General features: G+C 38.6%; 1 protein-coding gene across 1 annotated transcript; it reads right to left on the minus strand.

Annotated features, from left to right (window-relative positions):
* Positions 1–640: 640 nt before the first annotated feature.
* On the minus strand, positions 641–19,330 carry SLCO1A2 (solute carrier organic anion transporter family, member 1A2). The gene is made up of 14 exons (XM_009864580.1): positions 19,271–19,330; positions 18,019–18,160; positions 16,059–16,191; positions 15,037–15,143; positions 11,705–11,851; positions 10,648–10,746; positions 9,949–10,182; positions 7,671–7,835; positions 6,635–6,830; positions 5,629–5,794; positions 4,383–4,567; positions 2,336–2,400; positions 1,666–1,783; positions 641–800 (listed from the first exon to the last, which is right to left on the minus strand). The coding sequence occupies exons 1-14, from the start codon at positions 19,328–19,330 to the stop codon at positions 641–643; spliced, it is 1,977 nt and encodes a 658-aa protein (XP_009862882.1).
* Positions 19,331–20,552: the final 1,222 nt, after the last annotated feature.

The following is a 20,552-nucleotide window of genomic DNA, read 5'->3' on the forward strand; positions in this document are numbered from 1 at the left end:
ATTTTTTAAAAAAAAATTTCCTGAGAACTTTTCCTTGTCCATGCTCTGTGAAAATTTTAAAACATTGTCATAACACTGCTGTATTTTCCTTTCTTTTTAATTTATTATTACCACAGCACCCAGACCAGGTTCCCAATATATTGATCACCTACACTATGCAGAATAACAGTCCCTGCCTGAAAGGACTAACAGCATAATTAAACAAATTTATGCAAGACTCAGGCTCAAAGAAGCTACAAATCCTGTCTACGGTCAATGAGAGAAGCTATAGCACAAGGCACTGGAGATTCCAGAATGAAATCTGGCATCACTGGAGTCAGAAGCAAACCTTCTACTAATTTCAGTGAAAATAGGATGAAAACCATGATGCTTCTGCTTCACAGTCCTTTGCTCAGACAACTCAAACCTGGCATTTCCCAAGTTTTCTTATTTCTAATCCTTATTCTTTTGCATCAAACACATTCTTCCTTTAATTTCAGTTTATGAACTGATACTATTATAATATATTTAGGATACAACTATGTGTAATTCTATTAATCTCTGTCCAGGTGTTCACTAGTTAAAGTATGAAATCTTTCACAAGGATATATCCAAAATTTACATTGCAAGTTGTTTTCATAATATGTCCTGCTTTGAAATGCTATTGCAATAGCTCGCCTTCTTTATTTTGCAATTCTACTGCTGCATTTAATATGACTTGGCTTTCGGATTTAAGTTTCTTCTTTAAAATAAGGAGAATTAGTGCACTTGGGATATAGGACACTCCACGTAATACTGCTGGCAGGCCAAGATAGAGCCACCTGAAATAAAGGATGAGTTTCATTAAATATATGTATTCATGAAAAAAATAGCAAACTATTCAGCAGATATTGTTTTGCTACAATTCCCCGGCTATTCTAAGGCTTGTGCCATGATCATTTTGGACCTCACAGGAGATGAATCAATATAAGAACAGAGAGTGTGTCAGTGTCAGTGAAGTAGTTATTTACATCACCTAACTTCAGGCAACTGATTTAGCCAGCAATGTTAGCCATCTGGTACCCTTATGGCTTTCTCTGTATGGAAAAGAGAGAACTCTGAAAAGGGCATTTACTCAGACCACCTGAGTAAAACTTCTGGCTATTCATAAGCTAGCATTCTTTTTCAGATCAACCTCAACACAATATTAAAAGGAATCATCCTGAGGCCATTAATTCAAGAAGACCTTTCTTCAGAAGTCCCACAGAACTACTTGAAGGACTACAAAAGCATGAATTGTAGTTCCTGGGCCAGTTTCCAACCTGGGTTACCATAACCGCTCTATAAATTTATTTTTATTCAACTACTATTTCAGCCATTTTCTGTTCAAAGATATTGCATAGTCAGCCATTAAATATTTTCCCCACAAGGGCTTACTGCTTTTTTGTCAGAACTTAGTATTTTAAGGTCTGTCCTCATGAAAGGCCATTAGTGAATATAATTATGGTACCCTGTTCAAAGGGTGTTCCAATATCTGTTGCAAAGATTGCACTTGGATAATAAAGACAATTCCAAAGAAAAGTGTTGTGTCAAATGTTTAAGACAAGAGCATTTTGTCTACTACGGAAATATTAAGAATGTAAAATATTATCTCTGTGTGTAATGAAACAGTAAGAAAGTGAAATGAAAATAAAGTGGAAAATACACCTGTATGAGACAACATCGTACATCCTACATGCTCCTTCTCCACCACAAGTCATAGAGCCCCACTTCAAGCAAGTGGTATCTATCAATGCTCCAAAATAAATGGGAGATGGAATTCCAGCTAAAAAGAATATTAACAACAATTTTGTGAATAGCATATTTCTTCTGATTAGCATACATCCTATAGAACCTATGCTGTTTCTCACCTACTACATCTGCTCTATCCTGCAGCATGAATGTTCTCTGCATTTCTTACGTTCTTTGTTCTTCCTTACCCACCCACCCTCAATCCAAATTTTGTTTCCTGTTGCTCATTTAACAATATATAGATGTTACAATACGGACTGTGATTCCTGTTAAAAATTCAACATTTCCTCTCATCATCTGGAGTGAATGTTGTGTTCAATAAACATATAACATGAGCAAAGTAATGTAAAATGGCTTTCAGTTAAGCAACACTTGTAGTCAGCCTATTTAAATAAATGTAAACTGAAAGCTGTTCTAATTTGCCATGCTGTCTAGATCTGTTAAAAAAAAAAATCCAAATTCTTCCTGATCAAAGACATTCCATAGACATAGACTCCTCTGACATGCCCATAGACCTGATGTGATTCTTACCTAACTCTAGATCAGACCTAAACATGCTTCTGAAGTATGTTAGAGCTGTTCTTACCAAATGCTCTTGAAGCGAGTCCATGGATACCCATTCCAAATGACTTTTCTTCAGGCTTTAGAGACCTGTATGGTAGTTACATTGTAGACCAATCAGTAGAGGTGACATTAATGAGAAGTATTTACCTCTGTTTGTTTTTTTTTTAAACAAACTCTTCATTACACTAAGTGCAAACCATTCTAATCAGAGCATTGAAAGAGTTCATTATCCTCATTACGTGACATTTACTGAAGTTGCTTAACTAGGACTGCCAAATCACAAAAGGAAAAGTTACTGTCCTGGTATCACCCACTTGAGCGGAGGCCAGCACAAAGTTCAAGATAGTTGTGCCTTAACTGACATCATGTTGATGTGATCATTAAAAGCATGGGTATCACACACCTCTCAATATCTTAGTGCACTTACTTGGCGGTCCTGCAGGAATTCAGGATACAGATGATAGCCAGAAGCAACAGATTATAAAGCTCACATGACACTAAACCCTAACATAGCACAGAAATCACAGAATCATAAAATCCTTATGCTTGGAAAAGACTTGTAAGATCATCAAGGACAACTACTATCTAATTCTACCAAGCCCACTTCTAAATCATGTCCTTGAGCACCATATCTAGAGAGTTTTTAAATACATCCAAGGATGGCGATTCAACTACTTCCTGGACAGCCTGTTCTAGTCTTTGATAACCCGTTCAGTGTACAAATTTCTCCTAATGTCTAACGTAAACCTGCCCTGGCATAACCTTGACGCCATTTCCTCTTGTCTTATCAGTTGTAACTTGTGAGAAAAGATCAACCTCACTACAACCTCCTTTCAGGTAGCTGTGGAGAGCTGCCTTTTTTCAGACTAAACAAACCCAAGTCCCTCAGCCACTCCTCATAAAACTTATTCTTGAGACCCTTCACCAGCTTCATTGCCCTTCTCTGGACCCACTGCAGCACCTCAATGTTTTTCTTATACTGTGGCACCCAGAACTGTACTCAAGATGTGGCCTCATCACTGCTGAGTACAGTCAGTTAATCACTTCTCTAGGCCTGGTGGCTGCACCATTGCTGATGCAGGCCAGGATGTCACTGGGCTTCTTGGCCACCTGGGCACACTGCTGGCTCATGTTCAGCCGGCTGTCCACCAGCACCTCCAGATCCTTTTCTGCCAGGCAGCTCTCCAGCCACTCTACTCCAAGCCTGTAGTGTTGCCTGGGGTTGATGTGGCCCAAGTGCAAGACTTGGCACCTTGTTGAAGCTCATACAATTAGCCTCTGCCCATCAATCCAGTCTGTGCAGGTCCCGCTGAAAAGCCTCACTACCCTCAAGCAGATGAACTCTGCCACTTAACTTGGTGCTGTCTGAAACTGAGAGTGCTCTCAATCTCCTCATCAAGGTCACTGATAAAGATATTAAACAGCAGTAGCCTCAAGACTAAGCCTTGAGGAACACCACTTGAGACCAGCCACCACCTGGATTTAACTCCATTCACCACCACTCTCTGGGCTCAGCCATCCAGTCAGTGCTTGATCCAGCAGAGTGTATGCCTGTCCAAGCCTTGGGTAGCCAGATTTTTCATGAGAATGCTGTGGAGACCAGTATCGAAGGCTTTACTGAAGTCCAGATAAACAACATCTACACTCGTTCCCTTATTCACCAAGTGGGTCTCTTTGTCATAGAAGGAGATCAGGTGTTTTAAGCAGGACCTGCTCTTCATGAACCCGTGTTGACTGGGCCTGATCACCTGGTTGTCCTGTAAATGGTATGTAATGGCACTCATGGGCATGATTTGCTCCATGACCTTCCCCAGGATCGAGGTCAGACTGACAGGCCAGTAGTTCTCTGGATTCTACTTTCAACCCTTCATGCATATGGGTTTCACATTTCCTAATCTCCAGTGCATTGGGACCTCTCCAGTTAGCCAGGACTGCTGATAAATTATGAAGAGCAGCTTGACATAATATCTTTCTTTTCTTCCACCCTTGTACATAAGCTAACACACTTTTAATTCCTGGGGATATTTGACTGGGCTGTCTATCTGACTAATTAAGAAAGGACATTTTACCTTATTAAGACCATGTATCCAGGCATGGCTGCTAAGGAATAAATGAAGCTGCTGACTAATGTTATTATTAAAAAATAATTAAGCATCTTTTGACAGTGTTCTTCTCTATCACACTGGCCCAGAATTGCAGAGACATTTTGAGATGAAAATCCAGGGGCTGCAGCACAGGTGCAGTTTTCAAATACCTGTCAAAAGAGTATTTTAATCACACAGACTTGTCAAAATTCAAAAACCAAGTAGGAAACATGCACAGTTGGCATCTAGTTCACTCTCTCCTGCACTTGTTTGTGTTACACACGTGCAGCACCACACTGCAGTTCTCTCCCAGCCTGCCAGGCACAGGTCTGACCATCATTTCTACATGGCATAGAGGGTTAGAGAGTGGGAGGGAGCTATGGTCCTCTCATGCAGCTGCGACTACGCTTCCTCAAGGAGTCCATTACCAAGAGTGTCCTCGTATTTCCCAGCACAGCCTGGTTATAGGGTCCTTCCAGTGACAAGAGATATGAACTGCTTTTTCATAACCTAGGGTGTGATCTTTTATATGTCAGAAGAGAAGAAATCAGAGATGTTTGACTGAGGCAGGGTTGCAATACTCTCACTCAAACACTTGCTTCTAGAAATCATTAAGACTATTGACAGAATAAAGGCTCTCAAATATTAGTTAAGGTGAGCAAAACCAACAGTGTCTGGCCCTTACTATCCTCTAATACTTCTCTAAAATATTTGTAAAATACGAAGGCTTTTAAAATCTGTATGATTTAGCTTTTTATTGAACTCAGTATTTTTTATTGTTTTCAGCCTATTTACGATTTCTAATTTTTTATAGCAAACGTATTATTAATTAGGATAACAAGAGTTTTGTAATACCTTGTTACTTGTTTAAATCTACAGAGTATTAAGTCCCTGCTATAGGATTTAATTTTGACTGAAATTTTAATTTTGACTGAGGCAGGTTTCCAATTGGCAACAATCTGAGAATAATTTCTCACTCCATTTTAAGCATTTCAGAATCCTAAAATTACCAGAAGAAAATGGGGATTCTTCACCATATTCTTCAATTTAAACTTAAACTAATTTTCACATTCACTTTCTGTTACCACCCAATGAATTTGCCCAACTGTATTTATTACCTTGATATAACCAATTAAATGTACATGTATGGATATTTCCCACCCTATATTTATACAGATATTTCTCACCTACTATGTTCCATAGTTACAGTACAATAAAATGTATGCTTTACCACACTTTTTCCAGTTCCTCTTGAGATTTTACACCCAGCAAGACAAGGTGACACATAAGAGATTCCATTGTTTGCACAAATAGGGTCCCATGTTTTAAGTGGGCAATCACAATCCCTGTTGCAGTCAGCAAGCAGAGTATCTTCGGCATATGAAACTTGCTTTATTCTGAAATACATTTAGAAGATGAATTAATGTTTCAGTAATGAAATACCTACAGTAACCTTTTGCAATGCTGAAGATCCTATTTTAGCTCAAGTGTTGATCCAGGATACAATCCTACACACTCCTATGTTTCAGTCATGTCTTTCTATCTCTTTTAGAATGGTATAATACAGTATAGTATGGTATGGTATGGTATGGTGTGCTGTGGTATGGTATGGTAAAATATAGCATAGTATAGTATAGTATAGTACAGTGTATTAGTATTATCAGTTCATAGATAGGTATGCATACCCTACAGCATTTTTTTACCTATGGCATGTATGATCCTGATTGTCTATAAATGTTACATATATACATACATGTGCATTTCACAGACATATAACCGTTCCCAACAATTAATGGCAGGCTTCAAATCAAGAAACTGCAGATAAAAATAATCGTCTGATAAATTGATGGTAATCAAATTCCAATAAATTAGGGTAAGATAAAGGGTTTTGTTTCTCTGTAGTTCTGAAAATGCACTCCTGTATGCTTGATTTGATCAACAACTTTTTATTTTTACCTGCAATTATGTGACCTGAATGTATAATTATATTAGGAAAAGAATTAACAGGGACATGCAAATGCATGAGTCTTGATGTGGATATCTTTTTAAATACACTTTATTGTTTAAAACAGGGATAACAGAAGATAACCCTACTGTCTCTTGAAAGCAAAAAGCTTTGATAATTAGATCATGAAACTAAAATGTTTTAAAGCTAGGGACTCCCTGGTCGATTCTTGACAAGAAAATTCATTTTGCTGTCTTAAGATCTAAGTCTTCTTGTGTCTTGAAGAACATACCCTTCATAGGAAACTGTCAGGCCAGCAACTGATGAATTATCACAGACAGTCCAAAAGCAAGAAAAGTAGATAAGGTATTCCAGTAAAGATATCCAAAATGCTATTTTCGCAGCCTGATATGTATTTATCTTCAACTTCTTCATGAATAAGCCTCCAAAAAGATACCCAACGCATATAATTGGTAAGTTGTAAACACCTATTTAAACAAGTGAAATGTCCATGTTAAAATAAAGGAGACCATCAAAGCTACTCATAAGGGTAGAATCTGTTTGGCAAAGACTCATACAGTGCCTGTTACTGAATGATTTAACTACAGTCAGAAATGGGTCTCTGTTAGCTCTCTTGCACTCCCAAAATATTTGCCAAAGTCAACAGCTGTTGGGAACTGCTTGAAGAGTGTATACAGGATATTTGTTTTGTGCTATAATTACTTGCCATTAACCTTTCCCAACACATGAACTCCTTGTCCTCACTCATAAAAAAGACAAGCTAATAAAGAAGAGATAATAAAAGTACAGCTATTTGTTCAATGCTTTCTTTCCATGGAGTTCTGCAAATGAAAGAAGACCTGAGACTTTCAGAAGGCCCAAGATCAACACCTGAGTAGTGGAGATGATGGAAAGTAGTAACTGACAATTTTAGCTCTACATAGGTTCCACACATCTATGTCTTAAGATTGCCAGTGATGTCATTTTCAAGAACATGAAATCTACCCTCTACTTTATAGTATACTGTTAAGTCAAAATTATATAAACATTTGGCACATGCTCTCTTGAAGTCAATTGACCTCTTTGAGATCAATGGTACATGTTTCATATCAACTTATCTTTCAGGGCTATTTCGAAAGACAGAAAGTAGATTATAAAATTCTATGCAGAAAATGCTTTGTAGTGTGGAATCTCTCACAGAATATCTCTTTGCAGAAGCATTTGACCTTAGTATGTATATGTGTACACATGAATATATACATATATAAATAGAATTTGCATAGACATCAATACTTGATAGAAAAAAGCAAAGCAAAATGCAAACCTACCAATTAAAAAGATGGCATCTGATGCAGATTTTCCAAACTGTTGTTCTAGATATTTTGGCAGGAAGGTTATCATGCCAATGAAGGCATTAAACTGTAACACAGTTACGCATATAAACAACATATAAACTGGGTTGCGAAACAGAGCCTTGAGGAATGGGATGAAATCTGGAATGAAATAATGTAGTAAGTTAGTGTGATGCTTTATGAAATGAATCTCCCATTGCTCAGTGTAGCTGAAGGAGGAAGAGGGGAGCAGAAATGGTCCGTAACTGGATCAGGCTAACTCTTGCACTTTGCCAGGTGCCAGAGGCCAAAGATTACTTGCTTAGCCCAGGCTATCCCAACATGTCTTTACATAAAGATAATCTCACCCACACACATGCACACCAAGCATGCTGCTGCTTATAAAAAAGTAACAGTAATGACTTTTAAAAGTTTCCTGAAAGTTTGTAGCTGTACATTGTCAGAACTTTACAACTACAGATTTGCAGCAACTGCCTTCCCACCACTCCTACTCCTTTTTCTGCCATCCCATGCCCTCAGACAATGCACCAAAACACCTTTCCTGTACGTAGCATGCAAAAGGAATACAAAGTGGAAGGGATGCAAGTGCACTAGGTAGCTGTGACAACCTGCCCCCACAGACCTGATCACTCATTTTGGTTATTGCTACTGTCAGTGATAGAGCAGAAGACACCTGAAAAGACACATGACTGGAATTACTCCCACTGTACTCTCAAAGTCTGGATCCACCAGTCCTCAGTCAAGCAAGCATCCCATTTACACAGCTCTTTTCCCTGTGTAACAGCTATTAAGTCAGGATCTGAACTATAGAAAACTCACAATTGCCCTTTATCTAACATTCTCTATTAATTAATATGTTGAGCTATTGTCAAGATATTCTACAAAAAAAACCCATAAGTATCCATAAAACAATGATTACGCATCATTGAAAGCAGGCAGCACTAAGGAGAGATATATATGTTTCAGAGGTGGGCAATCATCTCACTCAAAGAGAATCTCTATGGAAATCTTGCAAAAATGAGAGAGAGAACCAAGACGTTATAAATAGGCTGCATTATTTATATATGCCATCCAGTTTATAACCAGAGCTTTCTGAGGAAGTGATTAATTTTAACTATAAATGCTTCAATTTTTCAACTTGAAATCCTTGGTGATTAAAAAGCTGTCCTGGTCAACTGGCTGTAAGTGGCCCTGTCTGAGTAGGGGATTGGATCAGGTGACATCCAGAGCTCTCTTCCAACCTCAACAATTTTGTGAAACTAAAAGATTCTTAATTCAGGATATTCAGGGACAGTGAACATTCAAACCAATGCAGGGATGAAAGCATAGCTCTGCATGGACTCTGGAGTACTAGGACCCACAAGTCTGAGCTGGAAACCTTTCCTTACCAGAGCAGTACTTTATTCGTGGATTCATTCAAGGCTGCATGATGGCAGAGAAAGATGCCATGTATATAAAAATGAAGTTGTAATATCAGCCAAGAGTACTCACTCTGAGTATGGTGAATTTGCAGGACTCAGCTTGAAATACCATGAAGAGGTAGCTGGCACTTAGCACTTACTTTCTGAAAATGAAAAGCCTGTCAAGGGGCCCTGAGCTGAGTACAGTATTATGAGACTACTCTGAAGATCACAGCCTTTGACATATTTAATTCACTTACATTTCCAACTGGCATCAAAAAGAAGGAAGGACAAAAAATAGCTTCTAATAGATACATAGATCTGAAAGACCATGGATGTGAATGTTGCCAGCAGTAACATGAATAAATTAAGTCAAATGGAACCTTGTTCAACAGCCTTTGAGTGTTTGAGACTCTTAAGCACCTGTCAATCACTTTTTATGTCTTTAAGTTTGACTCAATAAATGCACAAGATTTATGCGAGTTTTCTGCTTTTCTGCACAGTGAAAACAAGCAATTAATATCTGTCACTTGTCCACAATCCACAGAGTTGTAATATTCTTAAACAGATTTCAGTGCATTAATCCTCTACCTGGAAAAAAAGATCCAGATCTACATACACCTGAAATGCAGGATGGGGAAAGGAGTGAATTCAGATCCTGGATCTATGAAATTAGGTTATATTCTCTGCAAGGAGAAATTCTAAATCACTGCACAAATCTCTTGTACCACAGAGAGATGAAAGTAGAGTATACATTTCATATCTTGGACCCATCCTTACTTATAAAAACACCTAGATATCATTCACATCTTAAGGACTAAATAAAGAGTGAAATAAAATACAATATAACTTGCCTTTAGCAGTTTCACGCATGGTCTTTTTGGCTTCGTTTTTGACATTTTCTTGCAATGGTATTACACTTTTTTTATTTGTCTCCTCGGATTCAATGGTTTCTCCTTCCTTCACAAGTGACTTGGGCAAAAACCAAAAAGGTACTCCCACAAGAAAATTAAATGCCGCACAAATCAAAATTCCCAGCCACCATGCTCCAACCCAACGGGCATCATTAGCTGTTATAGTTATGTCCTCTATATAAATAAAACCAAACACACACATCTTATATCAGTTCAGAAACATTCTTTGCTGTGTGTTTTCCTAGTCATCTCTGACATGTGATATATTAAAAGCATTTTAAAGATTCTTAAATTGAGGCTGATGAAAGACAAATGTCTCCAGTCTTATTTCTTTATGTTGCTATTTTTCTAGCAAATTTCAGCTTTTGTATTAGATTAATTCTAGTCTTTTCCTATGTTAAACCAGATGATGCAATTATTTGTCAGATAATTTATACGAAGAATAATTTGTGTATGCATGCATTCAGGCCTTTTATTGAATTGAATATTATACACAGATTATCCATTCTAAAAGAAACATCAGCAAACTCAGATAAAATTAAGACATGTCATATTAGCAAAGAAACATCTTTTAGTGCTGATAAACACACCATCATGCCTACCAATTAATATTTAAGATTTAATGTATTCATGCATTACCTGCATCTACTGATCCCAGATCCACAAACAGTTGTGCACAGAATGATGCCAACAAGAAACCAAGGAAGGGGCCAATTACAGTTGCTGTCTGTAGACATCCTGAAGTATGAAAAGGACAAAACATTCTTAATTAAAACCTGGACATAATTATTTTCTTGGAACTTAGATATGTTTAGGACAGTTCTACCAAATAGATGCTTGTGCCTGAAAATGGCCTCATTTCAACAAGTTAATATCTAGTTAAATTACAAATTCTACAGTATTATAGACCTTGGAGTCCTAGTGGACAGTAAGTTGTCCATGGGACAGCAATGTGTCCTTGCGGCAAAAGAGGGCCAATGGGATCCTGGGGTGCATTAAGAAAAGTGTGTCCAGCAGGTCTAGGGAGGTTCTCCTCTTCCTCTACTCTGCCCTGGTGAGACCACACCTGGAATACTGTGTTCAGTTTTGGGCTCCCCAATTCAAGAGAGACAGGGACCTACTGGAGAGAGTCCAACAGAAAGCTACGAGGATGATTAAGGGACTTGAACATCTCTCCTATGAAGAGAGACTGAGAGAACTGGAGCTGTTTAGCCTTGAAGGGAGACAGCTGAGAGGGGATCTTATTAACATACATACATATCTCCAGGGTGGGTGTCAAGAGGAAGTGGACAATTGCTTCTCAGTGGTGCCCAGCAATAGAACAAGAAATAATGGGTTTAAGTTAGAACATAGGAATTTCCACCTCAACATGAGGAGAAACTTCTTTACTGTGCAGGTAGCACTGGAACAGGCTGCCCAGAGAAGATGTGAAGTCTCCTCTGAAGACTTTCAAAACCTGCCCGGATGTGTTCCTGTGTAGCTGCCCTAGGTGATCCTGCTCTGGCAGGGCAGTTGGACTAGATGATCTCTAGAGGTCCCTTCCAACCCCTAACATCCTAGGATTCTATGATTATTTTGGTAAGGCAATAACGTCTGTCTTCTCCCTCTATTTAACTGAAGGGAGTCATAATTATCCTCTCTTTTGCTTGTATTTTTGTGTCTGTCTGAGGGAGGGCAGTTATCATGATAGGTTTACCTTGGTAGAAAGGTGAATTCTCTGTTTTGGAAAAATCCTCCAAATATGAAATGCCTAAAGGCATGATGGGAGTTTCACCCATTCCTCGTACTATGTTTCCAATCATCACAAATATCCACAGCAAGGACCCTCGCTCTTTTTCACATTCTGTAAATAAAACAAAAAGCTTGAATTAATGTTTTCATTCTAACTATTAAGCTCTGGAGACAAAGAATTGACTAACAACTTGAAATTTGGCAGGTAAGTCTGTCCTGTAAAACAGAGAAATAAATAGTCACAATACTTGAAATGTTCCAGAACTGGAAAAAGCTATTGCACTTGCTGGAGTAGAGCTTATAACTCTTCCCTCTCCTCTCCATATCATACCTTGTCCAACCACCTGGCAGACAAACCACTGTGTAATCCAAGCCCTTCTGTTTACGCATTTCTCTCATCAAACCTACCATATTCATGTCAGTGAAGACAGCACGTGATCATCAGTGATGAAAATCATGCTTGTCTATCACAATCAAGTTCTACAATAAATACTTTCTGCCAAAATGGGGAGGGCTGCGGGTGTTTTTCACTGGGATTTCAGCAAAGCATTTGCCACTGTTTCCCATAGCTTCCTCCTGGACAAACTGGCAAGATATAGGTTGGATGGACAGTCTGCAAGGTGGGTGGGAAAGTGGCTCACAGGCCACTCTGAGAGCATCATGATCAACGGCTTTTACTGAGGCTGGCAGCCTGTCATAAGCAGGGTGCCCCAAGCATCAATATTGGTCGCCACACTATTCAACATCTTCCCAAATGAGCTGGATGATAGGATTAAAAGCACTCTCACCAAGTTTGTTGATGACACTAAACTGAGTGGTGAGGTGGACACACCAGGAGGGAAAGCCATCTTACAGAAAGAGCTGGACAGGCTGGAAGAGTGGGCTAGCAAGAACAGTATGACCACCTCTCTGAAATTCAGGAGTCTTTTCCAAGGATTCAGGTAATAGTTGCATAAAGCCCATACATTGTCATTTGGTTATAAAATCGTCTGAAATAAACTAGAAGACTTTCTGATTTCATAGTGAGGTGCTACCATTTGCTTACAACAAAGCTATGCCACTACAGAAGATGTGATCTTATTCTGCTTTTGCATGGAATGAGGCTTCTGAGCTTTTCAGCTTCTTTATCTTGATTCAGGCTGCTAGATTCTGGTTTACTGCTGTTCATAATCCCCCCAAAAAGCACATTGAGTTAAAACCTGTCTGTGTCTAAATTATCAGCTCTTTGCCGGTAACTTCACCCAGCACTATGTACAACAGTCTTCACCACCTGGAAACCCCAGCTCAGATCTTTATCTCAGAGCTTTGTTCTAGCACTACAGACTTTTCCCTTGCATATCAATGATCCACTTATCCAGAAATTTCATTCTTATTCAATTTCAGATTAGGGACATCTTGAGGACACTGAAAATTCTGATTTGGAAAATAATATATAAATTCTACGACAACTGGCACATGTCACCAAACATTACGGAAAAGTTTTCTACCTTTATCACACCTCTGCAACTCAGAAGGTCAGTGTTTTCCTGAGCAGGCATCCACTGGAATACAGCCCACATTCTGCCTGTGTGGGCATCAATCTGAAGAAGTCTCTGACCCACTGTGACCTTTATACAACTCTCAATCAAAATCAAGATCCATAACAATATATCAGGCCAGGTTGCTGAACCTATCTGGGGATCCAGTTCTCATGTATTTACACCTGTCCTCCTACATAACTGAGCAGTAGAATACTGTGCTGCAGCACAATCCTGTTTGTCCCACATCAGGACAGTTATATCAGCAATTGTATGACCCTCAGTACTATCTTTCTCTCCCTGAACTTGAACTTCTTCATCCCATACAGTCTGCTCCAGATTCCACTGTTCTTTATGGTCCACTTTGTCATACTGAGACTTCTCAGTGTCAATTTGCTAACAAATAAAACCCAGCTCTGTTAGCAGTAACTGATGACTTTCTAAATGAAAGTGCCACTGTCAAGGGATTAAGCCTGGATCTCCTGTATTGATGTCAGATTGCAGTCAGGAAACATGGGTGAAGCAATCTATATGCAGGACTCATGTATGAACATCACAGTTTTGCTTGCCCTTAAACTAACAGGGAAACCATCAACCCACTCAAGTATAGTCATAGGCTTGAGGGCCTATGGTTTGTAATGTGTATATTAAATGGCTGAAGAACTTAGAAGATACTGCTTTACCTATACCTTAATTTGTGCCTGAAGAAAAACAGTATATGAAATCTTCAAATGGAAGGTTAATACCAAGTGCTAGTGTATATCCTTTTCTCAATACTTCCTTGTGAAAATGGGAAAATTAATGCCTTAAGTGGCATGCAGTCTTGGCAAGCATAGAAAACTACAGCACAACACCCCTATGGTTTGATGTCACTGTGTTCATACAACATTACAGCAGTGTGACTCAGCTTTAGCACACATCGGTGGAACACCATCACAAAATACAACAATTACCTGTGGGGCTCATCTCACCTAACTTTTGCCATCCACCAACTATCTGAGGTTTCAACAGTCAGTAGGTGCATCCAGGAGGCAATCTGACTCACCCTAAAGTAAAGAGCATGAATGTCCTTACAGCAAGGGACACACACTATGAGTTCTGTAGTCTCTTTTGACCAACTATCAAAAGAGATGGTTCAGACTAAATACTTTCCTCTGATAAAGGGAAGAGAAAAACTCAGGAGATTAAGCGCATCCTCATGGTGAGGATTTTGTGTGATAGGTGACCCTGAGCCTCTTGACTTCATAGTAGTTACTTTTTATGCATATTGCTAGTGCACATATATGTTTCAGTCTCCCAGGTAAGTTTTACCCTAGTTTAAACTATTTTCTCTTTTCTCTAAAAGGAAGCGGGATCTACATTTTTGCTCTACTCTCTATTTCTCATTCTTGTGTGGTACAATGAAAAAGCATCCTGATGCCTTTTATCCATTGTCCAAATATGTTTCCCACATCCTCACAGTATCATAGTATTTCAAGTCAAAAAGAGGAACATCTTTGAGAACAACTTGGTATTATATTTCCCCAAAATGGACTGACAGGGATGTTAATTGAGCTATTTGGATACTGTGAAAACTGCTTAAAAAGAGCTGCAGCTCTGGAGTCACAGACTAAAGAAACAAGAAGCCTAGGAAATCTCCTGATTCCTAGTTTTTATGCCTGCAAAAAGTACTGATCTAAAGCAGGACCCTGAAATAATTGTTAATAAAAATTAAATCCTATTTACTTCAACACTACAAAAACTGAGGAAAAAGTACTAGTAGCCATAGGAAGAGTCATACCTGCTGGTAGTTCCACTGTAGGTAAAGAGAACGAGCTTTGATTAACAAGGCACAGAGGCATGACTGAAAAATTCTCCTGTTGTGAAATACTGCTTTCAATATGATACCTGTTCAAATCAAAGGAAAATATGTAGGTTAAGAAGAAATACATCAGAACTACCTCATAAATCAGATTCAGTAACGAAGCTACCTGTAAGAAGAGTGCGTAGTTATAGGAAGAAGGAAACCCATATTGAAAGTTAACTGAGCCTCAGTAACAAATCAGACTAGGAACAAAGGAACTATAGCAGGGAATCAACCCAGTGTTTAATCCAGACTTTATCTAGCCTCTAACATAATTCTGTAACAGATGTTTCAGGAAGAGTGGATGGAATACCCTAATGAAATCCCTTGTGTCTTCTCTGCTATTCTTCTTACATTCTAAGCCAATTTACACCCTAGGTAGAGGGTGCCACCAAAGCTATCAGAGCCATACCACATTGATCACAACACGATTATAGCATCTTCTTTTCTCAAAGGATATCTCAGTGACTAAAATATAGGCAACCCTAAATGGTTATTTTGTTAAGCCAAGTGAAAACAGTGCAAAAGCGGTTAAGGAATCATTACGATCTGCAAAGGCTTTGCCAACACAGAGATCAGGCATGACCTGTCATCCAGACTCCAGATGAAAGACATCTTTAAGAATCATCTTGTATTACTCATCCAAGCAGGTAAGAGCTAGTAGTGTAATGTGACAGCATCATAGGCCACTGTTTCCTCAGATAATCCACACAAGAGGTAGCATAAAGATGAAGGCAAGGGCAAGAAAGGCACCCAGTATAGAGGTGACCCTCCTCAGGAAGTGACGATTGACTTTTGAAGCCATTTCAGAAGCAAAACAAAACAAGCTGCTCAACAATTATCACACTGTACCTATGCTCAGCAATGTCTCAATAAGCAATACTATTTCAGTGTGAGAAGTTATGGATTAAGGCAAATAAGGATCACAGAAGCTGCTGCGAGCTAAGCCAAATACTCACCTTCCAAACAGGAAATGAGGAATCGATATCAAAAGACATCCAAATGACATAACTGTGCAGCCCAAAGCAATTACTCTGGGTCTGTGAAGCTTTGCTCCAAAGTAACTCACAAATGCCATCAGCAGCAAGTTGCCTGCAAAAAGAACCTGATTCATATTTACAAACCAAGGCATCCTTATATCTTTTAAAGTGCAACACAAATTTGTGTATAAATTGTTAGCTCAACATGTTACTTCTCTTGTCTTGTAAAAACTGTAACTAGACAGGAAACTGTCTAAATGACACAGTAATTCCTTGCTATCTGTGATCATTTTCTGGAGGAGTTGCACCACATGGCAAGAACATGAGAATAGAAGGCAGAATGGAAAAGAGATCACGGTGAGAGAGATTTTTGACTGCACCTACGTAAAGAAGAAATTTCCCACTACTTAACACAGAGACCAGGCCCTGGGGCTGCAGAATATTAGCTGTTTCAGGAAGTTATTCTCCTAGAATAGTCTAGTTTGCAATGCATAGGAAAACACAGAAGTACGCAGTCAAGTTGTTTGGTACTGAAAATAATAAATACAAAATGGCATACAGAGAAAAAAGGAATAATAAAATAATATTAATTCCAGTAATGGTTTAGAGGACTTATAAAATACATATTTTGTACCTAGTACCATTTAAAAACACAAACGTGCTAAAAATCTTTATTGTCTTCTCCTCCACTTTCACTTTAGAATCAATTGATTTTCTCTACTTTTCATTTATTGCTATGCAACTAAGAAAAGAAATAAGCTTCATGTTATGAATCAGGCCCCATGAAAATAGCAATTTAGTAATTGTACACCTACTAATTTTGCTATCTTTTTGTCAAAAGAACAAAACCATGTCTCTGAGTGATAAGTGTCATGCTTTGAAAGAACATAACATCTTTTTTATGTATGATTGCTAGACAGACTGTATCAAACCCAGAGCTTGAATGACACTTGAAGATGTACATTTCCACAGTCCAAATAAGTAAGCTAGGTCTGCCACAAACACTTACTCTTAATCATTTTAAATATTATTCTGATTATTCACAATTACATTTTACATCCTTAGAAATAAGAATGCCTGAACTTGTTAAAGAAAAGTGCATAAGAGAGGATAATTTATTTTAAATAATTAGCTTTTTAGATATCACTTCATTAATCTTGGCCATTTCATATTTCTTGAAGTCTCCTCCATATCAAAAGCAAGACTGTGTCCTGGGTATTCCTTCTCTATGGTAACTTTGAGCTGCCCCATCAGACTGCTTTGCAGGCAGCAGCACAGTGTTGCCAAGTTTCTTCTTCTTGCACATGCAGTTATAGGAGACCAGGAAAACGGAGAGAAGGAGCCTTGTCTCCCCACCCCATCAGTGTATATGAGTATGTGCAGATCATTCCCTGTCATAATAAAGATCTATATTGTGACTTTAAGTGTACTTAAAACTCATTGAGAGGCAAGGTAAGGGTCACTAAAAGTAAGACTGGAAACCTACTTTACAGTTGTACAGGTACCAAATCTTGAAATACTACTGAGCTTGAGTGAGGAGATAATCCATTTCAATCAGCTTTGAGGTCGCTGATTATAAGAACTGTAAAATGCTAAATATGACCTTAAATTCAAACAATGTTTATTAAAAATCTTTCTCTTTTGTTCAGAAAGACTCAATGCAAGCTCATAAACTAGTTCTATTCTGTTAGTTGCTCTGTCATATCTTATGATAGGGCAGAAATCAGCTGAACCAGCTTTTAGTCCTAAATTCCCTCATTTAAGTAATCCTGCTAGTTGTCAAGACACTAGCTGTATAAGTACCAGCTGAAAATGTAGGATAGAGTTGGTCACTAGAGTCACATACAGTAACTGACAGATTGCTATGGACATGAGAGACATTAATACATGCGCACCCAACACGTTTTCAAAGAATAGGAAATATTAAAATGGTGATTACCAATTTCAAAGCTTCCATTAATGATCCCCACTAAAGAAGATGGAATATTAAACTGTTTCTCTATCTGTGTGGACATGCTGTTCAAGTAAGCACCAGACATTGTTTTACCAAGGAATGCAAGTGATAGTACCAGCAGAAATACCTAGGAAATAAAGAGGAGAATGCATAAAGAATTCAAAATTATCCATTTACGAATATTCCACGGTTATTTTCCCCTCAAAGATGTCCGGCCAGGTAAAACAAGGGAACAATTCTGTTCCACCGATATGCATGCAAATCCCATCGTCTGTCCTCACACACAGAGTTACGGCTTCACTAAACCACAGAATAAATTTCCTCACCAGCTCCCACTGACCAAACCTGTCTTCAGAAACCTTAAGCCCCATTTCCCCAGCCAAGACAGGCGCTGCGCAGCCTCTCCCACCTTGTGCCTGCTGCAAGATTGCCACCTGCAGGACTGAGTCACGTCTGCAGCCAGACCAGCGTGAAAACACCTTCACACCCTTTGCTCATCTGAATGAAAATTACTTCCAGAACTAAGATCGTTTCCTTTGATCGAATTATTTGTTCGAGTATCTGCTCTCCCAGCTCAGTACAGATCACGAGCCCAGAACTAGTAGTTTCAAACAGAAGTACAAGCGTGTCCTTTATTAAAAGAATCAAATAGCATTTGACAGTAAAAAAAATAAATATGAATATATGCAGTAGCATTCAAATCCTTTTAACTATAGGGTTCTTTCTTTATAAACAGTATTTATGAAATGAATTTGATAGTATTTTTAAATACATCTGCTGCAAATGCTAAAAGTGTAAGTAGTGTATTGGGGCTTTAAATTACTATTAAAACCAAGCTATTTTACAACTTTTTACAGTGCTTCTTGATAATTTGAGCCATCTAGGGAACATCAACAGCCTATTTTTACTGCCATGTCACAATTGGTAAAGCTCATTTCACAGGTTTCAGAAGGAATGGTAAGTATGTCAGACTAGGTGGATTGCACAAGTTCAGAGGTGGAGCTTCAAAGGAGCAGTCAAGTACACCTTCAACACATCACAGAGTGTAAAGTTCAGGGATGTAAAAAGCAACATGATTGTTTACAAACTTACTTGGCCTCTGTTAAGGCAGTAACGATAAGGAAAGAAGCAGAGCTTATTCATTAATTTAGCCTAGATTGCAACTTCCACCGAACCACTAAAAGCACAAGCAGTTCACATTTGTGTGTACACACAAAATTGCTAAGTATTTCTGTACCTTCAGCTTGGAAATGCAACAGAATTTCTCTCCTGCACGTGGCTTCTCAGCTTCCTTCATGTTGTTTTTTTTAATTGATCCTGATGTCTCTTTCTGAGTCTGTCCAAGGATCCCACTACAGTGTAGAAAAAGACAGAAGAAAAGAAACATTTTTGTCCCATGTTTTCCTTCTAAGATAGTTGATATTTGAGGGTCTTCCTTAAAAACCTGCAAACTGGATTCCAACAAAACTAGATTCCAACAAAAGCTGCAAGGCTATACACTTTATTCTAGTCAAGAAAATTCAGTATGTGAATGTCAACGATGCAACAGCTATTTCTCGTCAGATACTGAATGCTGTCAGCAGTGTACAACATAACCAGTAAGCAAAGAAAAGAGATGTTCTGACGGCAAGCTAGTTTTCCTGTAATACAGATTTTCAGTCCTCTTCACATGATTTTGGTACTGAACACTGTGGGAGACACATGCGTTTGACTGAGATACCTGTCTCCACGTGTTATTTTGCTATGCCTGTCCTTGGTAGACATAAAATGAACATTTAATTTTGCTTTGCATCTTCTGTTGAGCCATCCCCTCTTCAACTGGCATCAATGTAAATGTGTTAGTTTTAATAGAAACTGTATTGGAGACTCATCTCTCAGCATTAAAACTAGAAGGAGAAAAATAAAACCACAACCACCAGACCAACTTAAGTTCTAAATGGAAACAAACCAGATTCCGTTCTGCTTCCTCTCTCAAGATTTGCAAAAATATTCTTTTTTATTTGCTTATTTACTTTCAGTCTTCTCCATCTCGACTTGATGGTTAGAGCTTCTGGTAGTGCTAAGCCACCTGCTTTCTTGCACATCTTACATATTCCCCAAATATGTGTTCAAAGAAGGAGCAATATATTCCAGGGACTTGTAATATACTTACCTGTAAAAGCTCCTACACATCTGAGGGTTAGCACAATGAGTTAAACAAGGAGAACACCAGTTCAAAGAAGATTAAGGTCTGAAGACTGCCACAAAGGTTTCATTAAATCAAGTTTTTCAATACAGATTCCTCTTGCTTATGAGCTAAGCTGAAGAAAACCAGGGAAGTCAAGGCCCTACCTTATGGTCAGTATGGATATAAGTTAATTTCCTCTTTTTCTTCTCAAATACACTTCCCAAGTGCACTTGATCTTCTCTATGTTTTCCACTTCATGGAGCCACAGGTGGGAAGCAAGATGTGCTTGACAAGCCCAGCAATAGGACTGAGTTGCCTTTCACATTCTTCATCCCAACACCCTCTCAGGCAA

The sequence above is a fragment of the Apaloderma vittatum genome, unplaced genomic scaffold, assembly GCF_000703405.1.
Source record: "Apaloderma vittatum isolate BGI_N311 unplaced genomic scaffold, ASM70340v1 scaffold16422, whole genome shotgun sequence".
Taxonomy (NCBI): domain Eukaryota; kingdom Metazoa; phylum Chordata; class Aves; order Trogoniformes; family Trogonidae; genus Apaloderma; species Apaloderma vittatum.

Excerpts from the sequence above, each read along its gene's own strand:
- SLCO1A2 (XM_009864580.1), bottom strand. The coding sequence starts at position 19,330 with ATGAAGGAAGCTGAGAAGCCACGTGCAGGAGAGAAATTCTGTTGCATT. Across the intron at positions 16,192-18,018 it reads TAATGGAAGCTTTGAAATTG|GCAACTTGCTGCTGATGGCA; the intron begins GTAATCACCATT and ends TTCTTTTTGCAG. Across the intron at positions 801-1,665 it reads TACGATGTTGTCTCATACAG|GTGGCTCTATCTTGGCCTGC; the intron begins GTGTATTTTCCA and ends CCTTTATTTCAG.